This window comes from Dendroctonus ponderosae, unplaced genomic scaffold (genome assembly GCF_020466585.1).
Source record: "Dendroctonus ponderosae isolate FM_Combo_2020 unplaced genomic scaffold, Dpon_F_20191213v2 Dpon_F_20191213_4, whole genome shotgun sequence".
NCBI lineage: Eukaryota > Metazoa > Arthropoda > Insecta > Coleoptera > Curculionidae > Dendroctonus > Dendroctonus ponderosae.
The window spans coordinates 7061949-7078778 of record NW_026018611.1 but is presented as its reverse complement, the minus strand read 5'-3'; the positions used below and the strand labels follow the sequence as shown (position 1 = coordinate 7078778).

The 16830-nt window shown below is 36.5% G+C and overlaps 2 protein-coding genes and 1 long non-coding RNA gene across 7 annotated transcripts in view; 2 read left to right on the top strand and 1 right to left on the bottom strand.

Moving 5' to 3' along the window:
• The window catches only part of LOC109537075 (acetyl-CoA carboxylase), a 24699-nt gene extending 12197 nt beyond the window's left edge, over positions 1–12502 (top strand). For both annotated transcript variants that reach the window (XM_019903626.2, XM_019903625.2), the window contains 38 exons: positions 1464–1584; positions 1653–1901; positions 1958–2138; positions 2191–2393; positions 2453–2662; positions 2724–2935; positions 2989–3110; positions 3165–3375; positions 3437–3567; positions 3632–3825; positions 3885–3994; positions 4489–4790; positions 4849–4988; positions 5045–5325; positions 5404–5935; positions 5995–6151; positions 6215–6391; positions 6447–6578; positions 6645–6786; positions 6871–7010; positions 7070–7189; positions 7240–7459; positions 7519–7725; positions 7829–8031; positions 8127–8260; positions 8368–8574; positions 8632–8746; positions 8840–8975; positions 9058–9176; positions 9242–9377; positions 9436–9680; positions 9746–9859; positions 9915–10059; positions 10725–10904; positions 10966–11149; positions 11211–11381; positions 11444–11587; positions 11744–12502. In XM_019903626.2, coding sequence (XP_019759185.2) covers positions 1464–1584; positions 1653–1901; positions 1958–2138; positions 2191–2393; positions 2453–2662; positions 2724–2935; positions 2989–3110; positions 3165–3375; positions 3437–3567; positions 3632–3825; positions 3885–3994; positions 4489–4790; positions 4849–4988; positions 5045–5325; positions 5404–5935; positions 5995–6151; positions 6215–6391; positions 6447–6578; positions 6645–6786; positions 6871–7010; positions 7070–7189; positions 7240–7459; positions 7519–7725; positions 7829–8031; positions 8127–8260; positions 8368–8574; positions 8632–8746; positions 8840–8975; positions 9058–9176; positions 9242–9377; positions 9436–9680; positions 9746–9859; positions 9915–10059; positions 10725–10904; positions 10966–11149; positions 11211–11381; positions 11444–11587; positions 11744–11863 — 6847 coding nt within the window. In that variant the 3' untranslated portion in view covers positions 11864–12502. The remainder of the gene's footprint in view (positions 1–1463; positions 1585–1652; positions 1902–1957; positions 2139–2190; positions 2394–2452; positions 2663–2723; positions 2936–2988; positions 3111–3164; positions 3376–3436; positions 3568–3631; positions 3826–3884; positions 3995–4488; positions 4791–4848; positions 4989–5044; positions 5326–5403; positions 5936–5994; positions 6152–6214; positions 6392–6446; positions 6579–6644; positions 6787–6870; positions 7011–7069; positions 7190–7239; positions 7460–7518; positions 7726–7828; positions 8032–8126; positions 8261–8367; positions 8575–8631; positions 8747–8839; positions 8976–9057; positions 9177–9241; positions 9378–9435; positions 9681–9745; positions 9860–9914; positions 10060–10724; positions 10905–10965; positions 11150–11210; positions 11382–11443; positions 11588–11743) is intronic.
• Positions 9876–16781, bottom strand: LOC109537077 (zinc transporter ZIP9-B). 4 transcript variants are annotated; one of them, XM_019903631.2, is made up of 8 exons: positions 16463–16781; positions 14973–15048; positions 14771–14919; positions 14611–14710; positions 13863–13983; positions 13150–13268; positions 12863–13100; positions 9876–10046 (listed from the first exon to the last, which is right to left on the bottom strand). In XM_019903631.2, the coding sequence occupies exons 1-7, from the start codon at positions 16556–16558 to the stop codon at positions 12874–12876; spliced, it is 888 nt and encodes a 295-aa protein (XP_019759190.1). In that variant the 5' UTR covers positions 16559–16781; the 3' UTR covers positions 9876–10046; positions 12863–12873. The 4 variants fall into 4 exon arrangements, with proteins under 4 accessions (XP_019759190.1, XP_019759188.1, XP_019759187.1 ...); XM_019903629.2 differs by lacking the exon at positions 16463–16781 and adding an exon at positions 15113–15275; XM_019903628.2 differs by lacking the exons at positions 9876–10046; positions 16463–16781 and adding exons at positions 12368–12808; positions 15113–15275.
• Positions 13268–14577, top strand: LOC125504244. Its single transcript, XR_007281363.1, has 2 exons — positions 13268–13453; positions 13765–14577. It is a non-coding gene; the product is annotated as an uncharacterized LOC125504244 (long non-coding RNA).
• Positions 16782–16830: the final 49 nt, after the last annotated feature.

Here is a 16830-nt window from a genome sequence, read left to right as displayed (position 1 = left end):
TAAATCCGCCTTCAGAATCTTTAACAGGTTTTTTTGGCGGTCATAGGAATATGAAGATTTATTTATCATGGGCATTTATGGGATCTGCGCCATTTCAGTTATAAATTCACGGTTTAATGTGTTGGTTTTTTAATGTTGTCCTAGTGTTTTGTGCATAAATTCCTTGAAAATTATCTGAAAATAAATAATGTCCTAATGCGCCTCTTAAAACAACTAGTGTTACTGTTTCAGTGGAAATAAAAAACGTTTTTAAGGTCGCCCTTTTCAACTTCCAAATCCTTTTAAGTATTTAAGCTGAATAATAAAAGTTAAAAATTAGTTAAAGAAATGAAATAATATTTTTACTATTAAGACGATGTTTTCTGTTGCTTTAAATGGAAACTCTCAAATACCTTGAATTGATCGGTCAAATTTAAATTTTCAAAAAATCCGTATTCACGATTTAAATCATTTGAATGAAATTATTGGTCGTAGCAATTTTATATTAATATTCTGCTGACACCTAGGAATTTATTGTTTGTTATGAATGTTAATTATAACAATAGCAAGAAGGTACTCACTTCAAGTACTTCCATGTGCATTAAACAATTAAAATATATCAGTGAATCCTCGTTTCACACTCACCTGATGTTATCTCAATTCCTCAATGAACAAGCTAACATTACTGGAAACGCACCACATGTATTCGCCGGCTATTGACTGTTCTATTTTTACAAGTGTTTCACTTTTGAATTGATTTTATTAGTCATATTGAATGAGGTAAAGCGTTTAGAAAAGCCCGAACTTTTCTTAACAAAACGTGCGGGAACTTTGCAGGAAAATATGTGCGCTAAATGCAAAGGTTTTTAGTGAAATGTACTAGTGATGTATTGTCATGCAAAAATGGATGAAATGTGTCATAGAATTTACGATAAAAGGTTAGAGATATTCCAGAAACTTTACTAATTTTATTGCAAAAAAATGGCATAGTCTGTCCATGCCTATGCCTTTGCCATAATTACGTGATTTATTCAAAATTTCTGGATACTGGGTAACAGATGCATTTAGTCAACGTTTATTTTTGCAGCTAGCATGTGCTTTTTGTGTTTACAGAAACATTTTTAACGAAAATACCCAACTGTAAAATAAATCGAGATTAAAAGTCCTGTATCACATATATAAATCACTCTCAAATTGTACTCTTTCAGCCCCAAACGTATCTTCCTAGTAAGCCGATATATAGTTTAATAAGATAAAGTTAATATATTTTCAAAAATTATACACATTTTTCAACTCTTGTGTAAAACGAAAAGTGTGGAAGCACAAGTGCATTAGATGCTTGGGAAAAAATTAAAACGCGAATTAATGTTGCAAGATTTCGGAAAAGTCACCCTATAGTAGCCATACTAAACTTAATAATATATTCACCAGTAGATTTCCGATCAACACAACGGAGCTTTGAGTAAGAGAGAATTCATTTTCAGGCCTTCGATGTCCCAAGGTACTGTGATGCTCCACAACAACCGCTTCCAGGAAAAAGACTTTACAGTGGCCACTCCTGAAGAGTTTGTGAAGAGATTCAACGGCACTAAAGTTATCAACAAGGTAAATTAAAATTAATTTATTGCGATTAACGAGCAAGGAGAAAACAAGTGTTTTGTTTCCTCCCTTAGGTGCTGATAGCAAATAACGGAATAGCAGCAGTTAAATGTATGCGATCGGTCAGACGATGGTCCTACGAAATGTTCAAGAACGAGAGAGCTGTGAGATTCGTCGTAATGGTCACTCCAGAAGATCTGAAAGCCAATGCCGAGTACATAAAAATGGCTGATCACTATGTGCCCGTACCGGGTGGGACCAATAATAACAATTACGCCAATGTTGAACTGATTGTCGACATCGCAGTGAGATTACAAGTGCAGGTAAGCGCTCCAAAAATATAAAAATATTCAAGTCAAGCAGCTCGTTTAATTCGCAGGCTGTTTGGGCTGGCTGGGGACACGCCTCTGAAAACCCAAAACTTCCCGAATTGTTGCACAAAAATGGCATTACCTTTATCGGGCCCTCTGAGAAAGCGATGTGGGCTTTAGGAGACAAAATCGCTTCGTCTATTGTGGCGCAAACGGCTGATGTTCCCACATTGCCCTGGTCGGGAGGAGGTAATTATCAACCATTAAAAATTCGCTGTTTTCTTAATTTCGCGTTTTATAGGACTAAAAGCGCAGTACAGTGGCAAAAAGATCAAAATATCATCCGACCTGTTTGCGAAGGGTTGCGTCGCAAATGCAGAAGAAGGCATTTCAGCCGCACACAAAATTGGATTTCCTGTTATGATTAAGGCTTCGGAAGGTGGCGGTGGAAAAGGTATTAGGAAAGTTGAATATGCCGATGACTTTGCTGCGGCCTTCAGGCAGGTTTGTGCTGTAAACACGTTGTAAATGTATATTATTTAAATATCATTGTTCTGCTAAAGGTGCAAGCTGAAATCCCCGGTTCTCCAATATTCGTGATGAAGCTGGCCAGAGGGGCACGACATTTGGAAGTGCAACTGTTGGCCGACAATTATGGAAATGCCATTTCCCTGTTTGGCAGAGATTGCTCCATTCAGAGACGACATCAGAAGATTATTGAGGAAGCCCCGGCTTCTGTAGCAAGCCCTGAGATTTTCGAAGAAATGGAAAAGGTAACTAAGCGAATTTAAATACGGGAAGTAAATTTCTGATCTGATGAAAATTGAAACTCAGGCAGCAGTTAGATTAGCTAAAATGGTGGGCTACGTCTCCGCTGGTACGGTGGAGTATTTGTACGAAACAACTGGCAACTATTACTTCTTGGAATTGAATCCTCGCCTGCAAGTTGAGCATCCCTGCACAGAAATGGTGTCCGATGTGAATCTGCCAGCTGCACAGCTTCAAATCGCCATGGGATTGCCTCTTCATTACATTAAAGACGTCAGGTATTTGACGACGAATTTTAAATTTTGTTGAGATTACATCTGGTTTTTCTCAGGCTGCTTTATGGCGAATCCCCATGGGGAATCACCGAGATTGACTTTGATCTACCGCGGCACAAACCTCAAGCTTGGGGACATGTGATTGCAGCCAGAATTACTTCAGAAAATCCAGACGAAGGTGCGTACCAATCAACTAGCATCTTGTTTTGGACTCTATTTTTATGTCTTGCAGGCTTCAAGCCCAGTTCCGGCACAGTACAAGAACTAAACTTCCGTTCGTCTAAAAATGTCTGGGGTTATTTCTCAGTTGCGGCCTCTGGGGGTTTGCACGAATTTGCAGACTCTCAATTTGGTCACTGTTTCTCTTGGGGCGAGAACAGGGAACAAGCTAGAGAAAATTTGGTTATTGCTCTCAAAGAATTGTCAATCAGAGGGGACTTTAGGTATGTTCAAGCCCCAGATTTTTCCTCACCCGGTACTTAAAGAATTTCTCTGATTTTTTAGAACAACTGTAGAATACCTAATTACGCTGTTGGAAACCAAGGACTTTCAAGAAAACACAATCGACACTGCTTGGTTGGATATTTTGATTTCCGAAAAGGTTCAGGCCGACAAACCGAATGTTATGTTAGCAGGTATGGAATCGAACTATTTGCCCAAATGCTAGAAGTATTTATTAACGCTGTCTGTTATTTGCAGTGGTTTGCGGAGCACTGCATATCGCTGATAAAACCATTGAAACCGCATTCCAGGATTACATCAGTTCCCTGGAAAAGGGACAAATTCAAGCATCAAACACTCTTACAAACGTCGTTGACGTGGAATTGATTAATAATGGAAATAAATATAAAGTGCAAGCTTCGAAAAGCGGACCCAACACGTATTTTTTGCAGGTATTTTACTTAGTAAACGGGATCCTAAGTGAGGCTCAAACCTATGATTTTCGTTGCAGATGAATGGAGGTTTCAAGGAAATTGAAGTTCATCGGCTCAGCGACGGCGGAATCTTGCTCTCTATTGATGGCTCATCATTCACCACATACATGAAGGAGGAAGTTGATAGGTCAGCAAAATAATTCATTTCATAGATCTCTATATTTTTAATCAGTATTAATATTAAAAAATCCATTTAAAAGTATGACAATTCCGGTAGTATTACAGATACTTTGCAAAGTTTTTCAATTTCCAACACCCACCTATCAGAGAAGCAAACCGTTTTCAGTCCCATATTCATAAAAAAACGTTTTTCATGCTGTAAACAAAAAATCTGATGCCTAAAATTCAGACTGAACGTACATGCACTATTGATAAAGGACTGATAATATTGTTGTTTATATTCCAATTTTTAATGTTTAAAAAAATTATAGGAATTAGTGTGTACACACTGGATAAAAGGAATTAACAATTGTCTTTTAGAAATTACTCACTATTCTAAATATCACACTATTTTAGTTCTAAGTGAGTAATTTCTAAAAGAAATTATACATTTTTATACTTGATTTGTTTAATCATTTTATTTAATATTTGCGTACCTACAAATTGCATAACTTCTTGCAGATATCGCATAGTTATCGGCAACCAAACCTGCGTTTTTGAAAAAGAAAACGACCCGACCATATTAAGGTCTCCATCTGCAGGAAAACTAATTAGTTTTCTAATAGAGGATGGTGGGCATGTGGGAAAAGGTCAAGCTTACGCTGAAATCGAAGTTATGAAGATGGTGATGACTTTGACTTCGGGGGAAGCTGGAATTATCACCTATGTGAAACGTCCTGGAGCAGTGTTGGAAGGAGGCTCGATTTTGGTCACTTTGGAATTAGATGATCCGAATTTGGTTACCAAGACTGTTATTTATAAAGGTGAGACGCAAAAAAGCTTGATTGTGTTTAGCCTGGACACTTTTTCTCTGTTTGCTAGGGCCTTTTCCCGAAATGGAAACCTCCGCAACTTCTCCCGAAAAACTCAACCACATCCACAACAGTTACAAAGCAATGTTGGAAAATACTCTTGGAGGATACTGCCTGCCTGATCCATACAACGTTCCCAGGCTTAGAGAAGTACGCTTGCAAATATCGCTCTAACGCACCAAATGCATTTTGTATTTTTTCAATAGGTTATAGAAAAATTCATGTCCTCTCTACGTGACCCCAGCTTGCCGCTTTTGGAACTCCAAGAAGTGATGGCTTCAATTTCCGGCCGAATTCCCATAGCGGTCGAAAAGAAGATTCGCAGACTAATGACGCTTTATGAAAGAAACATCACATCCGTTCTAGCGCAATTCCCGAGCCAACAAATTGCTAGCGTCATTGATAGTCATGCAGCTATGTTGCATAAGAGGGCTGATAGAGATGGTTTCTTCTTGGCTACTGAAGGAATTGTCCAATTAGTCCAAAGGTAAGAATTTATTGCCGCTCTAGTGAGCTGCAATTTCATTTCAGTTTGATTCTAAGACATTTTTGCTCTTTCTCATAGATACCGCAACGGCATCAGAGGCCGCATGAAGGTAGCAGTGCAAGACTTATTAAAACAGTACTATGATGTGGAAAGTCAGTTCCAACAAGGCTCTTATGATAAATGTGTATCTCTGTTACGGGAAAAGCACAAGGACGATATGAAAGCCGTCTCAGAGACGATATTTTCCCATTCTCAAGTAGCCAAGAAGAACCTGTTAATCACAATGCTGATAGACCATCTTTGGGCCAATGAACCTGGATTGACGGAGGAGCTCGCCCCTACTTTAACGGAACTCACCTCCTTAAATAGGAGCGAACATTCGAGAGTGGCTTTAAGGGCGAGACAAGTTCTGATTGCCGCTCACCAACCTGCTTATGAGTTGAGGCATAATCAGATGGAGAGCATATTTTTGTCGGCAGTTGATATGTACGGTCATGAGTTTCACCCGGAAAATTTGCAAAAACTTATCGTTTCTGAAACGTCGATTTATGATATTTTACACGACTTTTTCTATCATTCTAATAAATCTGTATCCAGTGCCGCATTAGAGGTAAGTGGTTTCAACTGGAAAATTTGCCATTCTCTATCACAGTATGGGCATAATTGCAGGTTTACGTCCGAAGAGCATATACAAGCTATGACCTAGTAACTCTGCAGCATTTGGAACTAAGTGGAGAAATTCCTGTGGTGCATTTCCAATTCCTACTGCCTCCTAGTCACCCTAATAGATTGGCAAGACTAATCAACAGCGGCGTATCGGAATCAGGTACACAAGCAAAATCTTAAAACATATTTTCCATGATTTTACCGTCAATGTTTGCTATTTTAGGCGATACCATACTAGAGCGGTCTACGATTATTGATACATTCCAACGCACTGGTTGCATGGCAGCTTTCGACAACTTTCATCAGTTTGAGGAATATTCTGATGAAATTTTGGATTTCATAGAGGACTTTTCCAATCCGACCACAATAAGTGCCAAGGATTTGAATGCCGTGGAATCAGGTAAAGAATGTTCGAATTTATAGAGCAACTTTAACTTAAAGCGGTTTTGTTTCAGGATCTGAATCTAGAAAGAATTCAACATCGATAAACGTTAGTTTATCAGTGGATGGACCTCGAGTTACTCAAAATGATGAAAATGTCGTCTTGGAGCCTGTGCATATTTTACATGTTGGCATTAAAGACGACGGTAATATTAATGTTCACTTATTTTTAGAAATGAAATTTATGTAAAAATTGCGTAAATGTTTTCCAGGCGACAAGGACGACTCGACCATGAGTAAATTATTCCTATCGTTCTGCGTTAAGCACAAAGAAGAACTTGTGTCACGGAAAATCAGAAGGATTACATTCAGCCCTCTAAAGCATAAGCAGTTCCCAAAATTCTTCACTTTTAGGTAAGTTTTTTAATATTAATAAGTGTGACTATAAAAAGAAATCTTCTAATAAATAATGTATAAAAATACGTCTTATTGAATTAGAGCACGAGATGGTTTCACGGAAGATAAAATATATCGACATTTGGAACCAGCAGCAGCTTTCCAATTAGAATTAAGTAGAATGAGATCGTACAATTTGGAAGCCCTTCCAACGTCGAACCAAAAAATGCATTTATATTTGGGTATGTCTAATGTCTCAAAACAAAACTAGGTCTAATATCGTTATCAATTGTCTTTTTAGGAAAAGCCAAAGTTCCCCCAGGCAAAGAAGTAACAGACTACAGGTTCTTCATCAGAAGTATTATAAGACATTCCGATTTGATAACTAAAGAGGCATCTTTCGAGTATCTTCAAAATGAAGGTAATTAATTAATTTTCAGTTTTTAGTCAGCTATAAGCTTATGGTTGTAGGCGAACGAGTGCTTCTTGAAGCAATGGACGAGCTGGAAGTGGCCTTCTCTCATCCCCAGTCTAAAAGAACAGACTGCAATCATATTTTCCTCAACTTTATACCGACGGTTATAATGGATCCGGCTAAAATTGAAGAAGCCGTCACAAACACCGTGCTTCGATACGGACCGCGATTATGGAAACTGCGAGTTTTGCAGGCTGAAATTAAAGTGTTTATTAGGTAAGTTGGCAATGGAAGATTGGGTTAAAGGAGTAAGGAAAAATGTATGTTTTATCTAGGTCTTCGCCTAATGCGCCTACAACTCCAATTCGACTTTGTCTGGCTAACGACAGTGGCTACTATCTGGATATCAACATGTACACTGAAACTGTGGATCCAGAGTCAGGCGAAATTCAGTTCCAAGCATTTGGACAGAAACAGGGGCCCATGCATGGACTTCCCATTTCCACTCCTTATTTAGCAAAGGATTATCTTCAACAAAAAAGGTATTTAGAGCCAACTGAATTCCCATTTGATTGCTTTAATTATGAGTGTTGTTGACTTATTGTCGAGGTTTTTTTAATTTTATCAACTTTTTTATCTTTCAAGATTTCAAGCACAAAGCAATGGCACAACTTACGTATACGACTATCCAGAAATGTTTCGGCAAATGGTAGATTTGCAGTGGAAGCAGTACAGTCAGCAGTTTATATCGGAGACTGTAAATATTCCAGATAAATTTATGGATTTTGTCGAACTAGTGCTGGATATAGAGACTGAAACTAGATTAGTCGAACAAAAACGAGTGGCTGGTTAGTTTTTCTTGTAACTGTTCAGAAAAATGCCCGAAGGGCTTGGATTATTTATACATATAAGTTTCAAGTAAATAAAAATGTCTGTGTTCCAGGTGAGAATAACGTTGGTATGGTGGCTTGGAGATTAACTCTTTACACCCCGGAATACCCTGAAGGCAGAGATATTATTGTGATATCCAATGATATTACGTATAATATTGGATCTTTTGGACCGAGGGAAGATAAGGTATGCAGATTATTGCTTTTTTGAGAGAATTAACAAAGCTACTTGTTGTAAACATATATGTGGTTTCATTCACTCTATCATGGGTTATTGATTGCTTTTACCTCTAGGTATATGGCTTAGCATCTGAACTGGCGAGGAAGTTAAAAATTCCCCGAATATACGTTTCGGTAAACTCCGGTGCAAGAATCGGTTTAGCCGAAGAAGTCAAAGCACTATATAAAATCTCGTGGATCGACCCTAATGACCCGGAAAAAGGATTCAAATATTTATATTTGACGCCCGATGACTACGCTAATATTAACGCATTTAACTCTGTAAGTTATTAGCGCTTACTGTGTGGATTTCCGTTTTAAAAATTGTCTTGTCTACAGGTCAGAGCACAATTAATAGATGACGAAGGTGAATCGCGGTACCGCATTACTGATATCATAGGAAAAGAAGATGGTTTAGGGGTGGAAAACTTAAAGTATGCCGGAATGATTGCAGGTAATTAATCTAATTAAATAAATTATTAATTGCGATTATAATACGCGATCATTGCGATTAATGTGTAGCTAAAATCGTTTTTGTCTTATCCAGGTGAAACCTCGACAGCTTACGACGAAGTTGTTACAATCTCAATGGTCAGTTGCAGGGCAATTGGTATTGGCTCCTATCTTATTAGATTAGGTCAGAGAGTTATACAAATCGAAAACTCTTATATTGTATTAACTGGGTAAGTTTGAAGTTTAGATTACAACTTTCAGAAGTTTCGCTGATGATTAAATGCGATGCAATAATTACATTTTTGTTCTCAGGTACAATGCTTTAAATAAGGTATTGGGAAAAGAGGTATACGCTTCGAATAACCAACTAGGTGGTATTCAAATCATGTACAACAATGGAGTCTCACATAAAACCGAACAAAGCGATTTAGGTAATAGAGCTTCGCATCACTTTAATGTCACATTTAAAAATGTACTTATTTTTCAATATTTTCAGATGGTATCTACACTATATTAAAGTGGCTCTCATACATTCCTAAGGACAAGTTTTCCCCGGTTCCAATTATTAAAACTAGCGACCCGATCGACAGAGACATAGAGTTTGTACCTACCAAAACTCCTTACGATCCTAGGTGAGTTAATCACAAGTAAACCCGATAGAAAGTTGACTAAATTCGTTACAATCCTTAGATGGATGTTAGAAGGAAGGGAATCTCCCAATGAGCCTGGTTTGTGGGAATCGGGTTTCTTTGATCGCGGATCATGGAGTGAAATAATGCGCCCGTGGGCACAGACTGTAGTTACAGGGCGTGCCAAACTAGGCGGCATACCTGTAGGAGTTATAGCTGTGGAGACCCGAACCGTTGAACTCAATCTGCCAGCCGACCCTGCTAATTTGGATTCTGAAGCAAAAACAGTTTCACAGGCAGGCCAAGGTAATGTTTTCTTTAAGCGTATATTTCTAGTTCCCGTGTCAATCGTATTTTATTTTACTTTCTAGTTTGGTTTCCGGATTCCGCATATAAGACTGCTCAAGTGATTCAAGACTTTTCCAAAGAAGATCTGCCGCTTTTCATTTTTGCTAACTGGCGAGGATTTAGTGGAGGAATGAAAGGTATAGACTCGCATAATTTAAGCGGCATTGATTATTTATTTAATTAAAATTACAGACATGTATGAAGAAATTCTGAAGTTTGGAGCCTACATTGTCGATGGGTTGAGGCAGTACAAACAGCCTGTGATAGTGTATCTTCCTCCAAGCGCCGAGTTAAGAGGTGGAGCATGGGCTGTAGTTGATCCCACTATTAATTCTAGGTAAGTATCAAAAATACCCGATGCTGATCTTAGTAGAAACAGAGTTTAACACTTTCCCTTGCTTTTTTATTGAGTAAATGTTTTCCCTTTTGAAGTTCTTCACAAGATAGATAATCGTATTCAATTTTGCTTTTTTAGAATAGATTTTGAGAACTTAATATCAGTAAAATTGTACCACATCTCTCTAGCTGTGACACATCTTTTTCGTTGTTTAAGTGGCTTTTTTGTCGATTTTGCGTCTATTTTTTTTCCGATTCGAATAATTTGCTATTTTTTATAACTACGTGATTCTACATCAATTTTCCATGTAGAAGATCTTATTGCTAAACGACCGACGAATTTTCAGTTCCGAAATCCATCCGAAAATATTTAAATTTTCGGTTTTTCCTTTCAATAGTTTCCGATGTTGCGGCAGTAATTTACTATTTTTAATAACTACGTGATTTTAAATTAATTTTCCATGTAGAAGATCCCATTGCTAATCGACCGACGAATTTTCTTAAAATATTCATATTATTTTTTTGGTATCGTAATTTTTATCAAATTGTATCTAGTTACTGTTTACGCAAACAAATCATGTTATTTGGAACAATTTTCTAAATGGGATAAAACGATGTCGAATTCAGTATTCGCCCATAATACGAAGCTAATGAACTCTATTTCAGATATATGGAAATGTATTCCGATCCAACTGCAAGAGGTGGTGTTTTGGAGCCAGAAGGGATAGTCGAAGTGAAATATAAGAAGAGAGATTTGCTGAAAACAATGCATCGTTTGGACCCCGTATTGAAGGATCTTGATGAAAAATTAAAAGCCTTCCAGGCTACCCAACCTGTTCGAGAAAGGTGGCAAATGTTTACCTTGTGTAATTGGCCGTTAGATTCTATGCAATTGCATTTTTTTCAGATCATCTAGCATAACGCCAGTCCAACCAGTCCCCGAAAGGGAAAAACCCAAAGAATTACAGGAGTTAGAAACACAAATTAAGGATAGAGAAATCGTGCTCTGTCCCATGTATCATCAGGTTTCAATTCATTTTGCAGATTTGCACGATACTCCCGAGCGAATGCTTGAGAAAGGAGCGATATCCGTAAGATATACACATTAAAAGTTTGCGATTACACGAGACTACACACGAGTGATTTTTATAGGACATCATAGCATGGAAGGGAGCTAGGCATCATTTCTTTTGGAGGTTGCGCCGATTACTATTACAAGACAGCGTTATAAAAGCGCTTTTAGAAGCACAACCCGAAATTGGTGTGGGACAGGGCGAATCAATGCTAAGAAGGTGGTTTGTGGAAGATAATGGATCAACAGAGGTGTGTTCATTTATATAAAAACATGCGTTAGTTTGTTAACTTAAACTTACACACTTTTCCAGGGCTACAAATGGGACAAGAACGAAGTTGTAGTGCATTGGTTAGAAGATCAATTAAGCAAGCCGCAGCACAAGTCTATTATTAATCATAATATCCACGCAGTAAAAAAAGACGCTGGTCTAAATCAAATCAAGGAACTAATAGAGGTGGGTTAACAACATTATATAATGTCGTTAATTTTCCGTACTTTCCTATTTTTTATATTAATTAAACAACCCGATAAATTAAACTGAGAATAAAAATTTTGTTATTACATCAGGGTAGGATGTTTCTTACATAAATTCTAAGTGCTGTCTTTGCAGGAATGTCCGGACATGACTCTTGATGCCGTCGAAGTGATAATAGAAAAATTAAATGACAACCAAAAAGCTGAAGTAATCCGAAAGCTTTCACAACTTGGTTCGCTAGAGAATATCGACTAATGACCATCCCAACCAAAACATGACAAGGTAGAATTAGTTAATTTTTATTTTCCAAATACTGCTAAACATCTAAATGATTATTTATATAAGCGATCAGCAGTTCACGGCTGCAACAAGTCAAGATAAATTAGTCTCTCTACTAGCTGCATTGAAATCAACACCCACCAGTTCGATGGAATATTGATTTTCACGTGAAAAATAACAGACTGAAATATCAAAGTTTAATAGCAGGTTTAGTGTTTGCAATTGCAATCGCAATGCAAATAACTCTCATTAACGTCCTTATGATGTAACATGAGAAGTGATATATTTTTGTATCCACAGTCCACTCAAAAATGTTTGTACATTTTCTTTATGGAATCTTTGATTAGAAATGTGAGAATCTCCAAGCGTAATAAAGTGAATTTTCGGTGGTTGTGGACCATATTGCATTTTTATAAAATAACATTTTACAAATGTTTATTTTATAATTATAATTAGGTTTTGTAAAAAAGAAATGTTTCCTTTATGGGTTTAGATCAAGTTTCGTCTAGTATTTATTGAAAAAATCTTCCCTTCTAAAAGGCTGTTACACAGTACACGTTGTTATCTTTTATTGTTAGATACTGATTATTTTCAATAAAAAAAACTGATTACAAACTGGCTTTTACATTTTGATAAAGAAATATTACCAAGTCTCAACAATCATTGTATTCAAACATTTTGTATACCTATAAATTATAAAAATATGTTTATGAGATTAGAAATGTTGGCACCTGGGACGTTCACAAAATATTGTGAACACCAGTTATAATTGTCCATGCAATTGATGCAAATTGATCGAAATTATACAATAAACAGGCTGCATTCTTCATTACTTAATACTTACCCAATTACTTATTCTAAAGTCCGACGAAATAGATTTATCTAAGATACCTCTATTACACATAAACTGGAGACCGAAATCTTTGAAAAAAATCTATCCTTGCATCCAATTGTGTTTTCAATTAAAAGACTTACTTGTATTAGCATTAATGATGATGACCCATCGATAAAAACAAAGGACACACGCAACCCACAACCAAAAATATCAACTCCTGCATGCCAAGAGCTGAGGAATGTGTCTGAATCTTGCCAGATTCCAGATTCTGGGGAACTTTAGAGTATTGGCTTTGATGACTGGGTTGAGTCAGATCAGCCAGTACGTGAACTGTGGCCACGTACAGGAATGTACCAGCGGAAAACAACATTGCAATACCTAAAAATGTCGATTATTGCCCGTATAATTCACTGACTTTCAGCAATACCTGTAGCATTGAAGGAGCTGAGTGTTTCTTTCTGTTCCTGACCGATTCCGAAATATGTCAGGAGCGTCAGCACGGGGGCCGACAATGAGAATATCAACAAGTGCTTTCTGATTCTCTTCCTTAAAATTAAAAAAAATACGGGGTCATTTTTAGATTTGTTATTTCTAAACATGATGTCTGTTGTTTAATTCTCGACGGAGTGGTGGAGAAATGAGCGCGTGAGTTCAATTGGTTCCTGGGATATGAGCAAAAATGTAGCGCATGATTGAAGCGATAGTCGATAGCAAATCTTGTACCTAAAAAGGTAATTTTGAAGTTTTGGTTTTTCTTTGCAAAACTATCGCTGTCGCTTGAATGGTATGACCAAAAAGAGATCGTCTGGCCAAAGCCGCGCAACACGTAAAATGGATTAATATTTCGTTTTTAGTCTTCAAACTGCCTTTCAGTAAGAACAGTAATGTTTTACTTGATACATGAGCTTTTAATGGTCTATCCACTGGTAGGAAAACGAGCGCGGTCGGTCAAAAAGTTCTCGAGAATAGGCAAAGTTTAATATCATTGTTGTATCATCAAATTTTTAAATAATTTCCCATTTTAACAAACTGTATTTTCCAGGTAGGAAAAGTGGTGCACAAAAATAACGCTTATTTTTTGCGCACTACTGCTACACTCTATAGGTGAAAAATAAATCAATATGAGATGAAGACGTTTACCTTTCTATGCCTTCATGAAGTAAAAATGTAACCAGACCAAACGCTGCAGGAGCTTTGTGCAACATTATTGCAAGAAATACAATGATTTCCACATCAGCATGACTAGTCGTGGCTGCAGCACCTAAGAATAAAAAAATCAAAATTTTGAATAAATGGAAATTAACTGAACCAAAAGTCCAATTAATTAATCAAAATATTTGGAGTAATTGGGTTTAAGACAAATCAAAGCCATTACAAGTGGCAATAGATGCGAGATCAGCAAAACGACTTGTTTCGGATTAATTCTCTCCGAACTCGAAACTAGAATCCATTCTTGCAACATTACGTAATGAAAAACAACGTTTCATGTTGTAAGCATTTCGATGCAATGTTGATCCAACTGAAAATGAATCAACGAAGTGCGCTAGGCTGAAATCGGTCAAAACTGTTGATCCTCGCACCGGAAAACCGACATAACAATGGAATTACATTATGGCATTTTTACGGTTAATAAACAGAATTTATACTGCTATTGAGCAAATCTATTGCGGTTACTTAATACTCAAATATTTCCTAGGTTTTCTTACATTTTAACCCATGGGTCATTGAAATATTACTTACTAATTATAGGTACTTTTGTATCGCCTATATCGGTGTTTTAACGGAACAATACAAAACCATGACTCAAATTGTTACATATCTAATGATAGTAAAATTAAACCCCACTGGTTAGTAACTTTGCATTGTTACTTGTTAAGCCTTCACTCACCTAAAGCAACTCCATCTGCAGCAGCATGCACAACCAAACCAACAGTTGCAGTTATATTTCGCTCCGAAGGATTAAGATTTTCATTTCTTTTTTGAGAAACCTTAAAAACCAATCGTAAATTTAATAAATATAGAATGTGAGTGAAAGTGTTCGCACTTACTTGGTCAACTACTAACATGAAAATAAATCCACTAACTAAACTAATTCCTATCACAGACAAAGGATCACTAGACTCTTGACTAACTGTTGAGTCCACTGGCTGCTGAGCTGAGTTATGAGTGTGATTTTCTGATACCATAGACCTGATACCTGAACATTGAAAATCATTGAATTCTAGTTATGTGAAACGTATTGGCACATACCTTCAGGGATGATTACGGCTAAAGCGGTTCCCACTAACAGTCCGGCGCCGAATACACTAATTTTCTTCAGTTTATCCTAAAATTGCAAACATCAGTAGGTTTGCCTGTTAAAACTTATACTAAAGATTCTAAGAAATCACCTCAGATAGATTGTAAATAATCGGAACATATCCAGAAAACAGGGCCCCTAAAAACATAGCAAGGGCCCAAACAATTATACGGGGTAGGAACAAAAGGTCAAACATATTGTAGGTCACATAAACCACATATGCACTGATTACGATCACGGTTGACTAACTATTCTTCATGTTGTTCAATTACCAAATATATAAACAACGAGTGCGTTTGTTTTATACGAACTCGGCACTTTTCAACAGTAAACTAAGTTGATAAATGCCCATAATTAAATGCTGATTAAGGCAGGTATATTCAAGTTTCGGGTTTGTTGCGATACTTTTACTTTTGAATAGGAAATTTCTCTGATTTTAAATTTCAAGTCCATGTTTAACAGCCATCAGTTCGGTAACACAGTTTGCCAAGAAACCTTAAGACCAATAAATAAAACAGTTAATATTAAGGAAAGAAAATTTTACGTATGATAAAGAAAGTACAGTAAAACCCCTTTAATCAATAATAAATAATATGCAATGCAAAATTAGCAGTTAATCATAACTTGCCATCAGGGCACAATAAAGCAAATTGGAATTACTGGAAATTAAATAAAAAAACTAAGACAAATAAGAAATATAAAACATTTTTCCTAATGTTTGATTTATAGATTTGAGATCAAGACAATTGCTTTAGAAAACGGTGAAGACGCTGCATTTTCCAGTAGAAAGCGTATGCGTGCGTGAAGAACATTCTTCTGCGCTCTTAAAATATCTAAACTTTGATAATTTGAATAAAATACACCTGAGCAGTTGTTAAAACGTTGAAGCAAAAAAGGAAAAGCCAATTTCTTCCTCTAAATGCCGAATAAGGAAGTAGGATGGTAACTGTTACCGTTTATCAGAAATTAATTTACCCATCGTATGGGGATACTTTTCCAAAAAAAAACCGTCCACTCTGTGGTATCAAATGATTGCAAATTTAATGTAGAATTCAAAAATAAAAAGTGTTAGCTTATAGAGAGCAAAATTAAGAACACTGTATATAAAAGACTTCAGATAATTTAAAAGGAATATTGAATCTAAAATTTGAAAAGAAAATTTGAGCTTCCCTAATTGATTATTTTTCAATTTTTAATTGTAATATACAGGGCGTTTAATAAACATACGCCAGAAATTTAGGGATTTAGTGATTGGACTGATTCTAAGCAGAAATAAACAATAACAAAAGTGTACTACCACTACCATCGCTTATTAATTTATTGGTACCATAAATAAAACATCTTAATCTACAAAATCCGTTCAAAATGACCGTAAGGAAGCAAAATTCCAAACTTCTTATACCTATGTACAGTTGACACGTGAATAACATGCCCAACTTACCTCAGATAAGCTAAAAAACAGTGGAATAGAACCGCACAAATAGGAACCAATAAGCATTACAAGGGCCAACAGTATTAAAATGGGAACCTCCTCCATGTTTGCACTTAATTCTTAAATAAATCTGTATCGAGCAAGTCACATTATCGTTCACGGTAAGCTAGTAATTTAATTTGCGACTTATGTTTATATAGTTTAATGTTATTAACAAATTCAATTCCACGTAAACAACTTTCTTTATTATGTTTAAGATTAAAATTGACAATTTCATGCGGGTTTAACCTCACAATCTGACGGCATTCGTCTGAAAAAGCATCTTAAGAGCGATCATTCGTTTTCTCTTTTGCACACACTGAATTTTATTCGAGAAG

Excerpts from the sequence above, each read along its gene's own strand:
- LOC109537077 (XM_019903629.2), bottom strand. The coding sequence starts at position 15,217 with ATGTTTGACCTTTTGTTCCTACCCCGTATAATTGTTTGGGCCCTTGCT. Across the intron at positions 15,049-15,112 it reads TTATTTACAATCTATCTGAG|GATAAACTGAAGAAAATTAG; the intron begins GTGATTTCTTAG and ends TTGCAATTTTAG. Across the intron at positions 13,269-13,862 it reads CTTCATGAAGGCATAGAAAG|GAAGAGAATCAGAAAGCACT; the intron begins GTAAACGTCTTC and ends TTTAATTTTAAG.